Source organism: Anastrepha ludens, chromosome 2, assembly GCF_028408465.1.
Source record: "Anastrepha ludens isolate Willacy chromosome 2, idAnaLude1.1, whole genome shotgun sequence".
Taxonomy (NCBI): domain Eukaryota; kingdom Metazoa; phylum Arthropoda; class Insecta; order Diptera; family Tephritidae; genus Anastrepha; species Anastrepha ludens.
In genome coordinates, this window is record NC_071498.1 from 91,575,227 (window position 1) to 91,595,553 (window position 20,327).

General features: G+C 33.5%; 3 protein-coding genes across 4 annotated transcripts in view; 1 reads left to right on the forward strand and 2 right to left on the reverse strand.

Annotated features, from left to right (window-relative positions):
- Positions 1–4,595: 4,595 nt before the first annotated feature.
- On the reverse strand, positions 4,596–7,176 carry LOC128854746 (tryptophan--tRNA ligase, cytoplasmic). Of its 2 annotated transcripts, XM_054089103.1 has the most exons (5): positions 7,037–7,176; positions 6,721–6,958; positions 6,432–6,660; positions 6,034–6,216; positions 4,596–5,964 (listed from the first exon to the last, which is right to left on the reverse strand). In XM_054089103.1, the coding sequence occupies exons 2-5, from the start codon at positions 6,908–6,910 to the stop codon at positions 5,277–5,279; spliced, it is 1,290 nt and encodes a 429-aa protein (XP_053945078.1). In that variant the 5' UTR covers positions 6,911–6,958; positions 7,037–7,176; the 3' UTR covers positions 4,596–5,276. The 2 variants fall into 2 exon arrangements, with proteins under 2 accessions (XP_053945078.1, XP_053945077.1); XM_054089102.1 differs by lacking the exon at positions 7,037–7,176 and having other exon boundaries at positions 6,721–7,030.
- A 1,491-nt stretch (positions 7,177–8,667) lies between these two features.
- LOC128854743 (vacuolar protein sorting-associated protein 16 homolog) lies at positions 8,668–12,427 on the forward strand. The gene is made up of 12 exons (XM_054089080.1): positions 8,668–8,829; positions 8,906–9,095; positions 9,169–9,315; positions 9,367–9,496; positions 9,585–10,273; positions 10,334–10,461; positions 10,532–10,680; positions 10,735–10,856; positions 10,921–11,082; positions 11,141–11,415; positions 11,484–11,813; positions 11,872–12,427. The coding sequence occupies exons 1-12, from the start codon at positions 8,774–8,776 to the stop codon at positions 12,017–12,019; spliced, it is 2,526 nt and encodes an 841-aa protein (XP_053945055.1). The 5' UTR covers positions 8,668–8,773; the 3' UTR covers positions 12,020–12,427.
- A 933-nt stretch (positions 12,428–13,360) lies between these two features.
- The window catches only part of LOC128854744 (uncharacterized protein DDB_G0283357), a 37,802-nt gene continuing 30,835 nt past the window's right edge, over positions 13,361–20,327 (reverse strand). The window contains exon 7 of the mRNA XM_054089101.1: positions 13,361–16,654. Coding sequence (XP_053945076.1) covers positions 16,032–16,654 — 623 coding nt within the window. The 3' untranslated portion in view covers positions 13,361–16,031. The remainder of the gene's footprint in view (positions 16,655–20,327) is intronic.

A 20,327-nucleotide genomic window follows, 5' to 3' on the forward strand; every position in this document is an offset into this window, starting at 1 on the left:
GGGATTGGCCATCCAAAACTAAATTGTGAGAGTAACGTCGGCTGCCACGTCATAGGGGACTAGGCCGCAGAATTGTGCCCGCTCATTTCACATGTACCACGCTCTTCCAAACGATTATTGTTCAGAGGACATACAGTCTGTGTCAGAAAAAAGTAACCGCGATTATTCATGAAGTATAAAATATATACAGTTAGCGTTAAAAAAAGTGTATACCACATATTGTTAAGATTTGACTATTTGTTTACTTATTTTATAATTTCCTTTATTTGCTTATAAAAATATGATTCGTACTAAAATAAAACCCACATAAACTAAAGTTTCGAACTTAACACAAAATTTATAAAAATTCTGCAAATGTTCAGCAAAATTTCACAATTTTTACTAGAAATTTATAGAAAAATTTCAGGTACGCAGTTTTGTAGATTATTCAATTTTGGTATAATAAAGTGCAAGTTTTAAGTGCATTCAAAATTACACTGATTTTTGACAATTTTTTTAGGAAGCAATCTTGCGCATTTTCTCTACCATTTTTTTATATATTTACATTTATAAATTTTGTGTTAAGTTCGAAACTTTAGTTTATATGGGTTTTATTTTAGTACGAACCATATTTTTATAAACAAATAATGGAAATTATAAAATAAGTAAACAAATAGTCAAAACTTAACAATATCTGGTGTATCTGAATATCTGAATATTAAAATTTTTTTTTACATAAAAATATGTACAAAACTACGAGTCGCAATTACTCAATAAGCCGTGTAGTCTTCGTCGTTGACGAGTATAGTGTGGTATATTCTTCATGCTTTCAACCAGCTTTTCTGCGTAACTCGTCGACAAACAGAACTAGATTTTGCAAATTTGACGCTTAGTTACTTTAAATCATGGACTGGCCTTGGACTGGGATGCGTTTTCATAATTCCCCACACATTTTCAATAGGGTTGGCGTCTGGGGACTGGGAAGGCCAGTCCAATACTGTAACGCCATTTTCTTGTTTTGTTGTTTCTCAATATGTTTTTCTGTCCGACGTTCGATGGTGTTGATAGTCACAGCTATTCTCTTTTTCGCAAGAACTGATCGTGCTTGACGTAGTCACAAAGAAGGGTCCCGCTTAAAAAGTTGAACGATCACTTTATCCTGCTTTTTTGTCGTCACTCGCTTCAAGCTGCGCTCGGAAAAGTCATTAACATTTTTGTACACCTTATACCGCTGATTCCACACCACAACAAACTTTTTTGATTTTTTTATCAGTTTTTGCAGCCGCGGCGTAAGATTATTGCGGCCCTTTCGAATGCATGCATAAAAATACCGCCTCAAAACGCTTCGCGTACTTCTCACTCATTTTTGTTTAGTTGCGTTTACGGGAAAGTTTCGAACGACACTAACCTGAGTTAGCACTGGCGTCGTAGCCCTTGAGTGGGACTACTATGCAGCAAAAAGCAGAACTAAATATATCTTGAAGTTACAAGAAAAAAACAGGTTATTTTCTTCTGACACAGACTGTAGATAGATAGATAGATTTATTAGAGGTTTGCATTTCGACCTCATGGTCTTTTGTGTCCTCTACTCATCACAGTACTTCTTCCAGACCCAGTTCTCTTATTAAATTCTAATAGATAGAATTGGGTTGGACTGAGCGTATCAGCATTGGCGTAAATGCTCGGACGATGGCAATATCCCATAGGGTGGCTCTTGGAGTATTCGAGAGAAGGATTCTGTGAAAGATTTTTGGATCTTTGCACGTAGGCAACGACACGGTGTCCAACGACTAGTGTGCTTTGACAAAAAGCTCCTCATAAAAATATCAGCCGTTCAGAGTCGGCTTGAAACTTTAGGTCCCTCCATTTGTGGAACAACATCAAGACGCACACCACAAATAGGAGGAGGAGCTCGGCCAAACACCCAAAAAGGGTGTACGCGCCATGTATATATATATACATATATATACCCTATGATCAAGAAGTACCGGGGATGTTTAAATAACACAAAACAAAGTTAAATTTCAGGCAAATTTATTTTATCTTCTTCAAAATACGACCCGTCTGAAGCAGCACACATGCCCCAACGTTTAACCCAGTCCTCCATGGACCCCTGGTAGGCCGACGGAGGGATGGCCTTCAGCTCCTTCGTCACATTATTTTTGATCTCCTCTATCTACTGAAATCATCTTCCACGAAGTGGAAACTTCTACTTGGAAAACAAAAAGAAGTCGCACGGGGTCATATCAAGTGAATACGGTGCTTGCACGATGGTATTTACTTGGTGTTTGGTCAAATAATCCAGCACAATTTGAGCTCGGTGCAATGGCGCGTTATCATCATGCAAAATCCAAGAATTGTTTGCCCACGTTTCCGGCCGTTTGCGACGTACAGCATCTCTCAAACGCTTCAAACTTCTTGATATATGTATATAAATATTTTTTTAAATATTTTTATATAACTATATGTCTGCCTGGCGATCAAAGTTACTGGGCTGTTGCCTTAACAGTTATTTGTCTGCTATAAATTGCATATTTATGTGCAAACTTACATTATTCAAGTCACCCACGGCGGCCGCAAATATATTATATATATAGGAGTTCCATTGGTGCGGAATTCGTACGCTACACGAAAGGTGGGAAAAAGTAGTGGCGAACAATACTTTGAAACGTAAATAATGCCTTAAATTTTGAGGATAAAACGGCAGACGCAATGTTGTAGGATATGTGAGCTACAAACCCTGATAGTACTAATTACAATGTAGAATCTATGGGACGATCATTGGCATCAAAGATGAGGATAGTACAACGTTCCGCCGCTGTCCAGTTTTAAACGGTTCATTCTTGTGTAAGATGTGCTGAAAATGGGGGAGCTACATTTTCTTTCCCTCGACAAACTGCTGAGATTCTTAAAAATAAATGTGAAAAAGTTTGCCGCGGAGTAATGAATCTCTACCCCACCTGTCTCTCCCTATCATATCCCTATACCAATAGGTAAGAATGCACCCAAATCTTTTTCTACACGGTAGATACGTTACTTAAAAATTCGTGTAAAAAAGGGTTGGCTGTATGTAATATTACCTGAGTACTTGGGAAATTTCCGGTCATCCACAATTCCATGCCAATACAATTCTTTAGGTTCAAATGAGCACGATTTTAGATTTTAAATTTTTAGCACATCGTATTTATCCAAAGATATGACGTTTAACTAATTTTTTATTTGAATCAATTCGAATATTTAAAAAAAATAGTTTTGTAAAAAAATAGTTTTTTGCATTCTAAGCTTTTTAAGAATATTGTACGAAAAGTTATGAGTTACTCCAGACCGGGTTTCTATATCTGCTCGACTTTAAAGCGATTTTGAGAAACTTGTTATTGTTGAAGTCCGGGTGCGCCATAACTCTAAATATATTGAACCGATCGATTTTCACATATTTCAACAAGTATCCGTGGGAGCTTGTTTGATTTTTTATTTCTAATAATTGTTAATCTTTGAAAAACAAATCAGCAATTTTTTAGTGAAAGTCGGATTTTTGGCTTCCAAGTGCTACAAAAAATTTTAAGATCAAAAAGAAAAACACTTCCTAGAATACCTCGAGGAACATCTCTTTTAACAAATGCACTTTGATTTTTTTGTTTCAGATGATTCTGTTGCGAGTTATAATGCACCCCGCTAAGCAACTTCCTTTCGAAGCGCCTCCGAAGATTCACTGTCATTCGCTCAATTTTTAATATTTTGTAATGAAAATTTAGGAAAAATTGCTGAAATGTGGCATTACACATTACACTGCAGTTGAGTGAGCTAAAATAGGACTATCTGTTAAAATTATTTCTTTTTTCACCGAATTGACCTTTGTATCATTATCATATTAAATCTCGAAACAAAGCAAAACCATCCATTTTACTTATTTTATATACAGGGTTACCGAGAAAGTCATCCTACATACATATGGACATTATAATTATTGTCATTTCTGATTAGTTTGGTTATATGATTTCATATCCAAAACTTACCTGTTTTTGAGATATTCGATTTTAAAGATTTTTTACAAAAAATATTTGTTTTTTGCTTGCAGGATTAAAGGGTCTGCAACTTATTGGCACGTACATAGAGCGAGTTCTGCGCGCCAAAAAACTTGGCATGGGCAGAGATGCGCACCGACATGATATCTTTAACCTACCTATCTAATTAAAACATGAGCCGACAGCATGAGGCTTTGCAGTCTTTATCAGAACGCCTATTTGGATATTCTCTCACTTCGTCCAGGAGAGGAAGAGAAAGAATGTTTTTAGCGGTCGCTGTAAGTGTGAAGGCATTTTAAACCCTACGTCACATTGCGGACTCAACCAGTGGAGAGTTAAATTTCTTGAGGGAAAAATTGTAAAAATTCATAACTATACCAAAAAACATAACAATTTAAAATCTTCTATTCATTCTCTGCAAGCCCACCTCCATTCTTGTTACAACTTCTCATTCTTTCCCTTAAATTTGTTTCGATTCCAACACTGAGTGTTGTCCCTGTTGAATTCAGTCTGGGAGGTTGAAGACCGTTGAGTTTAATCCTCATAATTCAACATTCACCAGCACCAGTTTCTGAATTACCAAACTCATATGTATGTATGTGTGTACAGACGTTTCAATGTACTTTTAATTTATTTCGAAATCTATCACAAAATCCAATTACAGCAATAACTTTACTAAATACGGCTTCACATCCATATATGTATATTCTAAAATAGAATTAAATATCAAAATTTATCTTGGATGTAATTTTGTATGCTTTTATAATAAATACCGATTTAATTAAAATAATAAAGTTCGTCTCTATCTGATTAAACTAAAAAGCATTGCAGTTCCAGTATAATTAAGTCTACTTGTATTTTTAATTAGTCCAAAAAATATGCATGTACGAGTGTATGTTAATATGCAACTAGCTCCCTTCTCGAATTTCAAATTACGAAAGCACGTCGTAGAGTAATAAAAAAACATTGCAGCGGCTAGCAAAAATTGTTAAGTAATTCTCGATATGTTTACACATACGTATTTACTTGTATAGTAAATAAATTGAAGTGAGGTCAATACTACCCTCCTTTACTATAATATTTGAAAAAAAATTATAAATATTTACATTATTCATTAGCATTATCAGACATAAGAGTATGCAAGCTATTTGTTTATTTTTATTTTTTAAATTCCAAGATGTAGTGCTTTTCACCATCTCACACAATAAACTTCTATAAAAAAATAAATATTCAAACTAACTAAGAAATACGTATTTCTGTTATTTTATTCCAACATTAATGCGCAAATTTTAATGGACGTATTTCAAAGAACTTTGCCAACATCTCTTCGGTTAAAGCTTTCCGTGCTTTTTGATGCTCCTCCACAATTGGACTAACAACTTCGATAGCCAGCTTTTTCAATTCGCCCGTCAGCAGCTCACCTTTCAAATATGCAACACGGACCTCTTCCAACTTGGCATCATCTTCCAAGAAAAATTTCAGCAATTGGAATGCTACATCTACATCAGGATTACCACCTAATTTACGATGCTCCTCGACAGTGGCACGTCCACCAGAAAATGCATATTTATTGATTTTATTCTTTATTTGTTTCGGTGTATCGGTAAGAAATACTGCTGAATTCTGATCACTGGCAGACATTTTGGATTTCGCACCTTGAAGTGCGGGGAAAAAGGTCGAATGGAGGAGCGCACATTTTGGGAAACCCAAACGTGGTGCCACATCACGTGTCATACGAAAGTATGGATCTTGATCGATTGCACATGGAATGAGGCAATGTACTGGCTTCTTTCCAGTAAATATAAAAGGAAACGTACTAGAGAGTGCTGGTGCTGCCTGCACAGCAGGAAAACATATTTTACCAATAATATCAGAACCACCGAAGCCGAATATACCTTTCACTTGGTTGAAAGTGACACATTTTTGAATGCGTATCATGTTTTGATACATTGCAGGGCATTTGCTGAAAGTAAAATGCAGATATGTATAGAAATGAAATTATGAATTTATTATATAATATAAAGTTATTTACCCAATGTAATCCAAGTCATTGAAGATAAAAGTCTTTTCTGGATCGAAACCGATGGCTATTATATCTTTCGCATTTTCGTACGCTAATTTAATAGCGTCTTCGATTTTCAAATCCTTCCACAGTGATTTCTCATCATCAGTCAACTGTATCACCAATGGCACATCGAATGTCTCTTGCAACCATCTGATGGGCAATTTTTCAAATAATTCATTAGTATTGAATTAGTTAATATCTCGTGAAAGTTGGGGAAAACTAAGTAATATTTATTAAAATTAGACTATAGCGGGAATGGGTGAGATACGTATATAGCAGGGCAACAGAAACAACCTACTGTTAAAAAGTCACTTTAATGATTTACACAAGAGTTTCTAACTGTTATTAATTGAGTAAATACTTACTTAGATAAATAAAATGGTATCAAGTGCCCGATATGCAATGAACCGGAACTTGGCCCGCGCCCAGTATATAAATAAAATGGTTTACCCTGTTCCTTTAGGGTCAAAATTGTATGAAAATCACGGTGCGAGAAGAATATGCCACGACGTATAAAATAGTGTACTTGTTTGCCTGTTATCTTTTCGAAGCGTGTTATCAACTCTTCATCTATTTTCGAAGACCCAAAGCGTTCTACAATAGATATGAAATGTGAAAACAAACAAATGTAAAAATAATTGAACAAAATCTTACTTATTAGCTTGTCATAATCGATGCCCTCATCATTGGTGCTGGTTACATTCCACGGATCTACAACATCACGTTCATCCTCGGTAGCCTCCACACCGTTCGGCACTTTATCCACCACTTTAGTATCGCCAACGTTATTCAAAGTCAGCGCATCTACACCTTCTGCAACACCTGGAGATTCAGTTGTATCCATATTTATTGATTCTTGTTGGTGTAAACGGGCTGCTCTAACACGTGTGCACTGCATGATGAAATGTTTGAATTAAATCGGGAAATTTACAACACACACACTATTCAATTTTAAATCCTCATCGCTCACCGGTTTGTCTTGAATTAGATATAAAAATTATGTTATAAATGAGGAATTAGTACTTGGTACAACTGAATGACTCAAGCACACATTCAACGGGAAAATTTAGCAACAAATTTACAATCTATGTGCAATCACCAGCGGAGCAAAACAGCTGATCAGGTAGACAGGAATGAAGCACAGTGTGCCATAGCATGGCTAAAATGAAATATAAAATTGATACGCATATATACATAATTTATTTTTTATCAGAATATTAGCATCGTCAATTGTCTATATTTATTGTGCGGTAACAGACGAATGTCGACCAAGTCTCTACTTTTGCAACAGACTCATTCCGCTATTCTATATATAAATATACATTATATGTATAATAATGTGTTTTGAGAAAACAATAATTAGTTTTGGAAAAAAAACGTGAAATGGGAGGTCAAAGAATAAGAACCGCTTAAACTTTGATTTGTTCGAAAAGCAGCCCCGTAATATTACGACCGGAATTTGCGGAACGATTTCTTCAAAAAATACGGATGTAATAGTGGTGCCGCTTTATGTAAAGTCAGTTGAACATGAAACTCAATTGGTAATCTTCTGTTCCTAGTGGACATTTTTTATTAACCCTGTTGGATCCAAGTAGCTGTTCATTAACTCTCCTGTTTTCCGATGATTTATTGCTAAAAAGTGTTAAGATTAATACGGGGAAAATTCGATTATCTTCTACAAAAAAGTAAAAATATTTGCTTACATAATCACTGAAAAAATAGTTTGATACCGTCACCGTATTAAATGTTACGTCCCTATTAGTTGTGGGGCCCACTCACAGCTCATAGCCCATTGAGGTGTCGCGTGGGGGCTTTCCCTATTCCTCCTAAAACCAGTGTGTGATTTTCAAAAATTTTAGAATATCTCCCTTTTCTGCAGAACTGAGATCTTTCAATTCATAAAAAAAATTGTCTGCCTATAATAGTAAATCTCCGTCTGGATAAAGCAGGATAATGGCACATAAGGGGCAAGATTGTCTCTTCTTCTTCCTCATCAAGACAATTTCTACAGAAGTCATGTGCTTCCACATCCTTCTTTTGTGTTAAAAAAGTGCAAAATAGCGACTTTTAATCTTTGAAAAAAATTAAAAAGTAGGCGTAGCTCTTCTGCGTGGGAAATCATTTCCTTCAATCAATTGAATTCTTCTTTCTATTACTGCAATGAAATAGAACACAATTCTTCCTCTTATCAAATATTATGGGCTGATTACCTAAACCAAATTGGATATAAAAAAACGTCCCTTCTGGTTGACTGGATTTTTTCTTGCTTTCAAGTGTTATTCAGTAAAAAAGCTGTAAATCAAATTTGCAATCAACAAAGAGTGTTTATAAGTGAATATTGTTCTTTTTTATTGTTATATTTGTGTGTAATTTTAAATTAGGTCCATGCACTTAGACATTATAATCAAAACTCTCGTGGTAGTAAGAGAAAGCCAAGACGATATTTTCATTGTTTGGATTTTTGACCGTTGACGTATATATTCTCTATTCAGCTTTTACGGCTTGCATTTAGTGTTATTTTGCCTTTTGGGTAATTGCACCATTAGCTTAAATATATACCTACATACATACATATTTCGTATGCAACACTGCGCAGCTGATTCGTAGCTACAGACAAAAAGTGCATTTGTTATTATTTTACCAGAGGGAGTTTCTTGTAATTTTTCGTCGTCTTCTTATTATATACATATTTTAAGTAAATTTCAAAATGCCGATCATGTACAATACTGGTGATTGGTTCGTTCTACGTCCGGATACGTACAGGTAAACTGTAAAATATATCCATAGGTTATTAGAGATCCACTTAACGTAATTTGTTTTTATAATTCAATAAAACAAGAAAATTGGACCTTTTTACTCCGGACTGGCCGCTCGATGTAGACCTGGAGTACATGCAGTTGGTGGGCGCTCCGTTTGGCGGCCCATTAGCCATGATGCGGGATCCAAAACAAATCGTACCAGTTAAGGGTAGTGTAAAACCAATGATACGCATTTTCGACACGGCCGGTCTAGAGTTGGGCAAAATCATGGTTAGTATTTAATGCAGAAATAAATATTTAACTATGATCTCTTTATACCAATTCCAATTCTTTCGTAACATAGTGGAATCATGGCAAGCTAATTAATATGGGTTGGTCAGATACTGAGGAGCTAATATGTGTACAGGATGACGCGCTAGTTTTCATTTACGATATGTTTGGCAACGAAAAAGAATCATACAGTATGGGTCAGGAAGCTAGTTTGACTAAGGTTAGTTTTACGTGAAGATTTATATTTCGTTTTAAAAAATATTAAATTTAGATTATGGACGCCAAAATATTTCAATCAACTTCTGGAACCGGCGTTGCTGTTCTTACAACAACCGGACGAATCTTCCTTAAGCTCAACAACGCAAAAGACGTCCGTACACGTCAATTACCAGAAATTCCAAGTAAGTTAAGTTGAAGTTACAAATTAACAATAAATATTAAAATTTTTTTTTAAATATACTATACATTCATATATCCATGACTGCGCAGAATCTATTTCAGAGTGCACATGCTGGGAAATAGTGACGGAAGAACGTAATACGTATTGTCTGTTGGGTCGTGATCAAGAAGTTATTAAATTATTTCCTGGCGAGTCCGTGGGTACAATTACGCGAAATCTCTTTGACCGACCATTCGAACGCATCCTACTCATGTCGGTGTCTTATACCCATCAAAATCTGGCGCTCTATACGAATAACGGTCTCCTATGGCTAGGCACTGTAGATATGAATAAAAAATACTGTGAATTCGACACCGGCCGCAAAGATATTCCACGACAAATTGAATGGGTTATGAATGCTGAAAAAAATCAAGCTGATGCTGTGGTCATTTCGTATCCTTCATTCCTATTGGTTGTTAACTGCAATGGCGATAAAAATTTGTTTACATATGATCCAGCCATTTTTCTTGTGGCCGAAATGGATGGTGTACGCATTATAACAAATAGCGCACACGAAATGATTCAAAAGCTGCCGAAGTGTGTACAAAATATATTTGCTGTGAATAGTCAGGAACCTTCAAGCTTCTTATTTGAGGCCCAAAAGAAATATCAGGAAAAATCACATCAAGCCGACGAATATTTGAGTTTGTTCCGTGACAAAATGAGTATTGCAGTTGACGAGTGCGTCGAGGCGGCCGGCTATGAATTCTGCACCGAAACTCAAAAGAGCTTACTGCGCGTGAGTAACTCAGTCGGTTAACACTTGCTTTTTTCATATACAAATATTTTATCATTTAAGACTGCTTACTTTGGCAAAGGTTTCATTCCTTCACACAATCCTGACGAATACATGCGAATACTAAGAATTCTGCGTGTGCTTAATACCTTACGTCATGAAAAAATTGCCATGCCATTAACCTATAACCAGTAAGCTCCATCTAAATTCTGTAAAAATTGAATTGTGAATTTATTTTACGTTATTCTTTTTTGATTGTAGATTTTGTCATTTGAAGCCAGAAGTGGTGCTGGGGCGTTTGGTCTTTCGCAAGCATTATGCCATCGCAATTCAAGTGGCAAAACACTTGAAATTACCAGAATCATGGATTTTAGAACACTGGGCATACCATAAAGTTGTACACGATAAAAGTAAGCCAAATAAAATTCCCTAACTTCTTATTATAATAAAATATTTCATTACAGACGACAATGAGGTTGCACGTAAAATAACAGAAAAGTTTAAAAATCCATCAGTACAAGGAATCTCATTCTGCAATATCGCTGAGAAGGCCCATGACGTAGGGCGCGATGAACTTGCTATTAAAGTCAGTTGCATACACATACTTTCTTATATAAATTAATAAACAATTCACTCCACTCCCTTATTAGTTACTTGAACTGGAACCACGCGCTTCTTTACAAGTACCACTTTTACTAAAATTGGGCAAGTACGATCGGGCCATCAGAAGTGCCACACAATCAGGCGATACTGAGTTAGTGGCTACAGTACTTTTGGACATCAAAAAGAAAATGATGCTTGCTAATTTTAATGTAAACACTTTTGATCTAAGCAGCCACGTGTGCAACTAATTTATATTTTTTCTATTAGATTATCATACGCGAATACCCGATGGCTTTGAATATCTACAAAAAAATGATGAATGAATGGAGCCGCACTGCACTGTACGACATCTACAATCAGGAAGATGACCAAAAATCCATTGCGGAATACCATTTTCGCAATGCGATCGAGAGCGACAGCTTGGAATCGAATTTACCAATAATAGCCAATAGCTATACGCAGGGCCGCAAGCATGTCGATGCCGAATTGTGCGCTGACACTGCCAAAATATTAAAGTTGCAAAAGAATGTGTTAACTCCAAAGTAAGCTCATGCTTCTGTATTCCTGCTCTTTGTTTTTATTTATTTTTATTTTGAAATTCAAATTTTAGATATGGCAAAGTGCACCAAATTACTTTCAATGGCCTCTCTATACACGATACACTACTACTTTTGCTTCAAATTGGTGAACTGAAGGAAGCGGAAAAAATCAAAAATGATTTCAAAGTGCCAGATAAGCGCTTCTGGTGGTTGCGCATTATAACCATGTCCGAAAAGTACAAATGGGACGATTTAGAGAAGTTTGCCAAAAGTAAAAAGAGTCCCATTGGTTATGAACCGTTTGTGGAGGTGTGCCTGAAGCAGAATAATTTACTTGAGGCGCGCAAATACATTATGAAATGTCGCGACGATCGAAAGGCACACTGGTATTTACGTGCAGAGTAAGCTCAAAACACATGTTTCAGTGTTAATACATCTAAACAATGTATACATTTATAGATTATTGGATGAAGCGACTGATAGCGCGTTCGAGCAACGTGATATGAATATACTATATGCAATCCAAAATAAAGCTAGCACGAATGGTAATCGGGCGCTTTTAGAAAAAATCGGCTCTCATATTGCGGCTTTGGCTTCAAAGAAATAAAATGTAGTGCCTATCTAGGTACAAGTATTAAACACACTATTACCATTATAAAAATGTAAAAGAAAAATATTTAAAACATTCTTCAACGGTTAGAATATATAAAGTAAAAGAATAAGCGTTTGTATTGACTTTTCAAAGGACCATTTATTTTTCCATATATATAATATATATATATATATTGTACGTATGTATATATACGTGAATATGCATGTATGCAATTATGTGTGTTTGTGTATGTATAATATATGAAGGTATTTAGGTAATAGATCACATAAAGCAAAAAAGAAATATACTTATCTATATTTAACTAACACTCCTTGCTTTTTAATTCAATATTATTATTATCCATAGTTAAATACATACATACTGTATTACTGTATATTATTACACAATTGTATGCTAATTAATATATGTTAAGGACAATGCTTTACATAAAAATATTGTTATTATTATAATCATGATTAATTATTGTAGATACTTTGTTTGTTTTGTATAGTACAGTATATTGACAATTATAACTATATTAATTATACATACATATATATAATTTATATATATGTTTTACGAACAAAACACAGCAGTCTTATGTAAGATGAAATATTTTTCTCAATGTTTTCCAAAAGTTTTGGTTTTCTTTTTTATTCTTAAATATTTTCACACTTGTATTTTTATCTCATTTTTAATTTCTTCGGCATAATTATATATTATATATATGTTTTTTTTTTTTTTTGATACATTTTACTTTGTAATAAATATTTAAATAATGTTGAACTAATTTGTTTACAAGTTATTTCTCTAATTGGTTGTTTGTTAAGCGATCGCAATATTTGTGAATACATTTGTCTGCTATTAATCAGCTGCGAGTTGTTAATCAAGTTGGGAAAGCAGTTTTGAGAAGGCTTGTTAACGAAAGATGTAGCAGCATAATTTTCTTGCATTTAATTCATGTGATTTAAGTTTTTATTTTTATAATATATATTATATTTCGAACACAAACATTGACTTTATTTGAAATCATGTGAAATGGCATTGTATGGTATTTGTATAAAAAATATCAAGATTCTTGAATCATTTAGTTATTCGGATCCCACAATATTTCGGTTCATCAGTTTTTAAAAAAAGTTATTTTCAGATTTTTGCTCCTCTCTTTTTTTGACAACAATTTGAACCATGAATACACTAATATTATTATAAAAGCGATGATCATTAACAATTTTTGTTTCACAATGTTAATATTTACAATCGCTATATGATTACATATTTATTTCGTAATTTAACGCATACATTCATAAACAAATGCAATTATTATGAATGCCTACTAGTTCTCGTGTTTGTTTCAAGTCAAGTTTAGCTGCTTAATACACTCAAAACGGTGCCGAATAATATTTTGCGCAAGGCTTTCAACCACTTCATGAATTTTAGTAACTTTGCAAAGTCGACCATTGATTTAAAATTTTTGCGAAATAAATTGCCCTGCCCTGTTATCAAATCAGCATTTAATCTAAATTGATTCTTGTGTTTATTACATTTTTTCTTTCAAAGAAAAAAATTGCATAAATATACATTTAATTTTTAATAATTTCAATTATTTCATATTCTATTTTTAAACTAATCGGCAAATTAACACAGCTAATATTTCACTATTTATAAACTATGCTAAACATTATGTACAAAAATAATTATAAATACAATTTCTAAACTATAAATTAGTAACTAATTTGCCTACAAGAATAGTGACTAGTTAAAGAGCATAAACAATTTTTCATATATGTATATAAATTGCGATAGATTTTGCTATAAAGAAAAGAAAAGCAGTTTCATAAGCAAAACTGTCGTATTTAAGAGGGCGGTGTGCAAGAGAAAGAGAGAGTGGGAAAAGAGGAGAGGTATGTAAACAGTGAAGAAGGTGGTTATCCATTTTGTTTCGGTCACAGCAAATGCGCGAGAACATTATGCGATTTTAGTCTTAAAGCGTACACATTTAAACACATACATTTTCATTTCTTTTTTATTTAATGAATTTTCCTAAATTTGCATAACATTGCCAGTTACTATTATAATTATAACTTTTTTTGGTTTTTGTGGGTGAGTATAGGTCAAGAATAGATTTTTTACTCCTTTGAGATAGTTTTTGGTAGTTAGTTACAAAAAATCTTTTTTTATCATTGTTCTTTAATTAGTCTTAATAGAGATTAATTTACGTGCACTATAGTACGCAGCCAAAAGCAAGAGAGTTCAATTTTCGCTGAGCGAACTCTTACAAAATTTAGTTCACTTAAAATGTCTTGTAAATTCAAGCTACATATAATTTTTAATTTGAACAGTTTATGAAAATTTTAGTGTAGGATATAACATTTTTTAGTTACCATACGCTTTGGAGAGAAAATATATATTTATATCCGTTTTTGAGCACACAAAAAAGCAAATGAATGATAGCTGATGCAATGATTGACATTAATTTTTAGGGAACAACATTTTATTTGAATTAGGTAAGGTTATGTGAGGTTTATTTCAATTAAATAAACCCCAACTTTGTCTCCTTTCTTTAACTGTTTCAAAAAATGTACTCTACTGCTTTTGGTTGCGTCATTTTTCTTTTTTTTATACCAAAAGCAAGATATTAAGGAAACATTTTTTTACTAGTGGCATCAGACATCACAACCAAACCATGAATTTTGTATATTCCTGTGTATGAATGCAAATATGCTTTAATGCCTCACACACATACTTATGCATACTAAAAATTTAAGTAAGTTATTTTACTGCCGTTGAATTTGCTTCAATACCATTTTTCACCTGCCAAAAATTCTTTAAATGGTTTTCTAGGAAAACTTGGTTGTAGGTAATGCACAATAACTATGCACATCCAGCGACAAAGGATGGCACGTAAACATTTTCAGCAGTTTTGTTTTTAATGTTTCAAATTCAATTTTATACGAAACTAGAAAAATTATGCATTTAGGTATAATTCATTCCAATTCCACGGTTTTTAATTAGAATTTCTGGGGAGATTTTTGGTACGCAATATTAGAGCTTATTAATTTTGGTAAAATGAAGCACAGTTTTGAAGTTAATGTTTTTCCATGAAAGCATTGCGGATTTTCTCCAAAACATGTTTTCTATTATAATATTGGTTTTGCCAGATAATGAGCTATACTTTTACAAAAACAACAATGATCAATCAAAAGCAAAAAGAGCAAAATAGTCAAAACTGTTCAAAACGTTGATGTGCTATCATTTGTCGCAGGCTGTGTACATACAAGTATATATATTTTGAGCTCTTCTGGCTATCTAGTGTTTTTTTTCAGGTATTCAAAAAATTCCGTACGCCTCTTTCAATTAAAGCTGGTTTAGCTATAAGAATTGTGGCAATTTCCGTATTCACAGTAAACTAAAATGTTGCTGACGAATGATATAATATAATATTAAATAATAGAGAAATAAACAAGATTTGGTTTACAAATATGAACTAATTCGTTTATATTGCAGTATTTGCATTACAAAAGCAAAGCACACAGGTACATCCGAATTCTCATGAAATTAATATGGTATACAAATGTATGTTTAAGCAAATTTCGTATCTAAAGAATAAATCGTATGCAATTTTTGTTAATTCAAGGTGTATAAATTGTGTTTAAAGGAGAAACAATTCGTGAAACATGAAATAATTAAATAACAAATCATTTGAAGTGAATACATAAAATGTGCAGAATTGAGAACAGCGCCAGCCTCCACTCAATTGAACATTTCTAACCGCTTTACCGCAAAGCCATCAGAAGCATCATAGTAACTGCAACGTAGATCTTGCAAAACGAATCGCAAACAAATCTATGTTTCTTTTCAACCTCCCTTTAACTCTTTTCCATTACTGTTTCTTTGCTTGTTGCAAATCCCCGCTTTCCCGCTCTGACTTCTTGTAATCTTCGCCGTCCTAGTCACAGCCAAAGATTCAACGCATTGTTTACATAAATACAGTTGTTCCACAACTTCATCAACTTGAAAGTGTATGCGATCAATTTATTGTCTTCTGGTACAATGTGTTTTTGTTATAGTTTTCACTCAATTGCTGTTGTATAGAACACAAGTCATCAATACCGACAGAAGCGCCCATTGTAGAGACGCTGGTCGTGTGATTGCCCACCAAGCCATTGGTTCCACCATCATTTCCAATAACGTTTGCATTCACGCTACTGGTCACATTATTATTGTTGTTATTAGTGGCAGAACTACTATTGTTAGTTGAATGTTTGTTGTTGTTAATGCTATTACTTGATTTGTGTGCGCCACTATGATTGGCACGCAGATTGGCCAAAAATTTCTCTTTGAAAGTATTTGCCGAGTACTTGTGTTCGATGAAAGTGGGTGAAATAATGGGCGGGTTATTAAATATTTGCGTATTGTTATAGTTATTGGCACCACTTGTAGTATTCATTGGAATGCCATTAACGCTGACCGCCACTGTGGCTACTGGAGGAACACCGATAACTGCGGCCGATGCACGATTGTTTGCAGCTGCAAGTACGGCATTGACGTTAGGACAGACACTCATGTTGTTGGCATTGGTGATCGGCGCAGCAGCAGCGAGTAGGTGCCCATTGAAAGGCATGCAGGCGGAGGTGTTTGCATTTATCTGTTCTGGAAACAGCAAAAGAGAGAAGGAGAAAAAGAAAGGAAATAAAAGTAAACCAAAAAACGAAAAAGAAAGAAATAAACTAAGAAAAATTTTAATTGTAAGACAAAGTTAAAAACCAATTAATATAGAATAATGCAAAAATAGGTGTTTGAGTGGGAGTTTAAAATTACAGAAATTCATATGATGCTATTTTTTTTGCTTTTGCATTTTGATTTCTTTTGATTAATTTAAAGGGAACACAGAATAAAACTTATCTACTACTTGTGTACTTATTTCGGCTTGCACATAGTCGAATCAAATTTGCAAAGAAAATAGGTTGCGCCAACTCGTTTCAACTTAGTTTTTAACGATATCCTGAGTTCCCATAAAGCAAACACGCCTAGTTATTTCCGATTATATAGGGATTTATTTGATCGGCTTCAAATTGTATCTGAATAGAGAATTTAGGGTTTGCAAGCATAATAATAATTTAAATTTACTACAAAAAGTAAAGGTAAAAAGGTAGTATGTGTATAAAAATCTCCTTGAAACAACTTAGTAGCTTAAGAAAAAACATTGAAGAATGAAAAACTCCTAAAGCTAAATATCACTAAATCCTCGCTTTTGTCCGATACTATTCATACTCATTTTTCACGCATATATTAAGGAATGCATTAATGATATTTAAAATATGTAATTACTGAAAGAAAAAAACTCTCCAAAAAGCCGTCGTACGAGTCAAATTATTTTGTAACCTATTTAATTCTAATAATTTTTAAATCAATTAGCCCTGATCTTTCGTAGAAAGTTATGATATAAAGGCCTGTTCGGAAATTCGCATAAAATATTTCCGTCGTATTTTGTTAGAATGAAAATCTATATATGTATATGTAAGTGTGTTTATTGGAGTAATTGAAAAAAGTGTTTGGAATATTTCTGTTCATAGCTAATTGGTGATACCAATTGGTTCAACCAAATTACGTTCCATTATTGAGATTTACAAGAATGCCGGAAATATGTCCAACAATAAAACTGATATTGCATTAGAAAGTGCTAAGTTGACTTAAATCCTTCTTCAACTAATTTTGATAATACATTTTCAGAATTTCAGGGGTTCTCAAATCATGTAGCGTTCTCTGGATAAATGTCAAAACTAGAGAACGACCTATAACGCATTTTAAGGCCGAACCGAACATGTTTGGGGGCTCAGTAACTTATAATTATTTTCGCCCTGCTAGCAGCACTTTACATCAGTACATTACCCACTAGCCACGCTCGATGGAAGGGCAGATAAGATATTTCGAAGCAATTTTTTCAACTTTGCTACAGTATCCAACATTTTTTTACAAAAAAATTAAAAAATGAAAAGGGCGAGGTTCTCAATTTTCTATGTCTTCCTAAGTAAAAGAAAATACATATTTTTATGTAATGAAATACTGTTAATTGATACCGCCATGAATTTGCTACACGTAGTTAGCATAACAGAAGATCTTGCAGGAAATGGGCGCTTTTTTTACCAATATTGGTATTCAAAATTGCAAAGTGGTGCTCGTTTTCATTTTCAAATACGTAGTTATTTCATATTAGTATTCAAAAAATTTTATGCACTCCTAACCTATAATTTTTATTTTGTAAAATTTCTGAGAACGAGAACCAGAGTATTCGTACTCAATCATTTTTTTATGCTAATGCACTAATAGCTCAGGGAAATAAGTAAATGTGAATAAATGATATATAAAAAAGTATTTACAATAGAGCCATTCTCTTTGGCCATTCCCATACTGGTATATTATTTATTCTAGTGGGTATGAAAAAGCGGAAACTTTCCTACATATTCAGAGGCGGGCCAAATTGTTTCGCTAATCATGCTAATCACGTAAATGCGTGTGGGTAGCCGTCGACTATACCTCGAAATTTAATTTTCTAGTCAGTAATGCATAACACCTGTATTTTTTAACAAATTACAAATGAGCACTCGAGTGGCATGTGAAAATATTGGTACACTCTCGAAATGTATGTAAGTTTCAGCTTTTCACTAACAATTGAGAGAAATTCATCTTCTGAAGACTGCTAGATGGCGAATCGTCCTCACCGGTCTTTGTTGTTCTTATTGGAATATTCCCCACCTAATAAACTTTGCTTTCGTCGACATTTAGCCGTTCTACCGCTGCACTTGAGCAAATAAAAAATTGTAATCCCTTTGTCAGACTGCAGTAACTGTGTTCAAGTTCAACATGGCATTCTAACGTAAAAACGTTATATTACTTGTAGAAGTGCAGTGTACAGGGCTTTCTACTTCACTTGCTCACATTTGAAAGTAATATTCTCTGTTTGTAGATATAAATACCGGTATTTTTTAAGCAAATAAAAAATCTCTATACAAATTTATGATAACCGTTCTAAGGATAAGACAATTTCCTGCATAGAAAGAATTTGCCTGACATGTGACATAAAAATATTCATATGAAGAACAATGTGCCGTTATATACACGGAAGATCGAGACAAAAGCAAAAAACGCACATAGCTTATCTCCCTGAGCTACTTGTCTAAGCTCAACTACGATTTAAAATTGTATATTGTTATCATTACAAATACCTTGCAAAATACTTTTCATTTCCACTCATCTCCGAAGCAACGCGCTTGTGGAATGACTTATTCTCTATCGTATAAGTTTTTACTACAATCATTTAGTGAAATGAACTCACAATTTAATTTGTGTTTACTTTTCCAAAGACAAATCAAGTATAAACTTTATTTTTGATGTGTATAGTATAGCGTTTGTTTATATTTAATTTTTAAATTTGAATAGGAGATCAGCAGTTATCAAAGCAATACAATACAGTGTTTAGGAAATTCAGTATCAAAAATATACACAAAAATGAGTAAAAAATAATAATAATTAGCTAAATAAATTACTTATAAAGAGTAGTATTGCACGAATCAACTAAAATGTACAAAAAAAATTTTAATTCTAAAATAAATCGCAGCAGTCTAAATTTACAAGGATACTTGAAGGTTGTCACTAACGCTAGATATTCGTAAATATACATAGAAGTATACATATGTATATATATACTAGGTATATGTATATAGAAAGAGTAAACGTATAATTTTCAATTAATTTCAAAGCATTTTTTTCCGTTTTAGATATTTTTGTTCGAGTGCAGAATTTAAGCTTTACGGAATATTGAATACACTTGCAATTAGTTTTATTGGGGCGTATTTAAATATGTTTCTATGTATTTATATAGTATATATGTGCAATATTGATCGCTAAATGCTTATTTTATTTCGATTTCGTAGGGTTACCATCTTTAGGAACCTAACCTAGTTGCAGGAAGTGGATCGAAATTTTTGGAATTTGAATTGAAATTAAACGTCTTCTCGTAAAAGACAATTAAGTTCTGTTTCCATACTATCGTAGTGGCGCACCAGGAGATTACATACAAATATTTATCAAACTCGAACAATTATAAATTCAAATAATTGTTTATATTGAGCAAACTTAGTTTCCCCAACATATTTTAATGAAAATTAAACATTTCTATCCCTCAACGATTCTTTTGTTGTTTTTGGTCAGTTTTATTAGCTCTTTTTCGCATATAACTATTAGAAAATTCACAAATAATTCAGATTTAAGCGCCTAATCTCAATTTTATATATGTACAATACAGAGCAAAAAGCTTCTTTTTTTA

Excerpts from the sequence above, each read along its gene's own strand:
- LOC128854746 (XM_054089102.1), bottom strand. The coding sequence starts at position 6,964 with ATGCAGTGCACACGTGTTAGAGCAGCCCGTTTACACCAACAAGAATCA. Across the intron at positions 6,661-6,720 it reads CGATTATGACAAGCTAATAA|AACGCTTTGGGTCTTCGAAA; the intron begins GTAAGATTTTGT and ends TATCTATTGTAG. Across the intron at positions 6,217-6,431 it reads ATACCATTTTATTTATCTAA|ATGGTTGCAAGAGACATTCG; the intron begins GTAAGTATTTAC and ends ATTGCCCATCAG.
- LOC128854743 (XM_054089080.1), top strand. The coding sequence starts at position 8,774 with ATGCCGATCATGTACAATACTGGTGATTGGTTCGTTCTACGTCCGGAT. Across the intron at positions 9,316-9,366 it reads AGGAAGCTAGTTTGACTAAG|ATTATGGACGCCAAAATATT; the intron begins GTTAGTTTTACG and ends TATTAAATTTAG. Across the intron at positions 9,497-9,584 it reads TCAATTACCAGAAATTCCAA|AATCTATTTCAGAGTGCACA; the intron begins GTAAGTTAAGTT and ends ATGACTGCGCAG.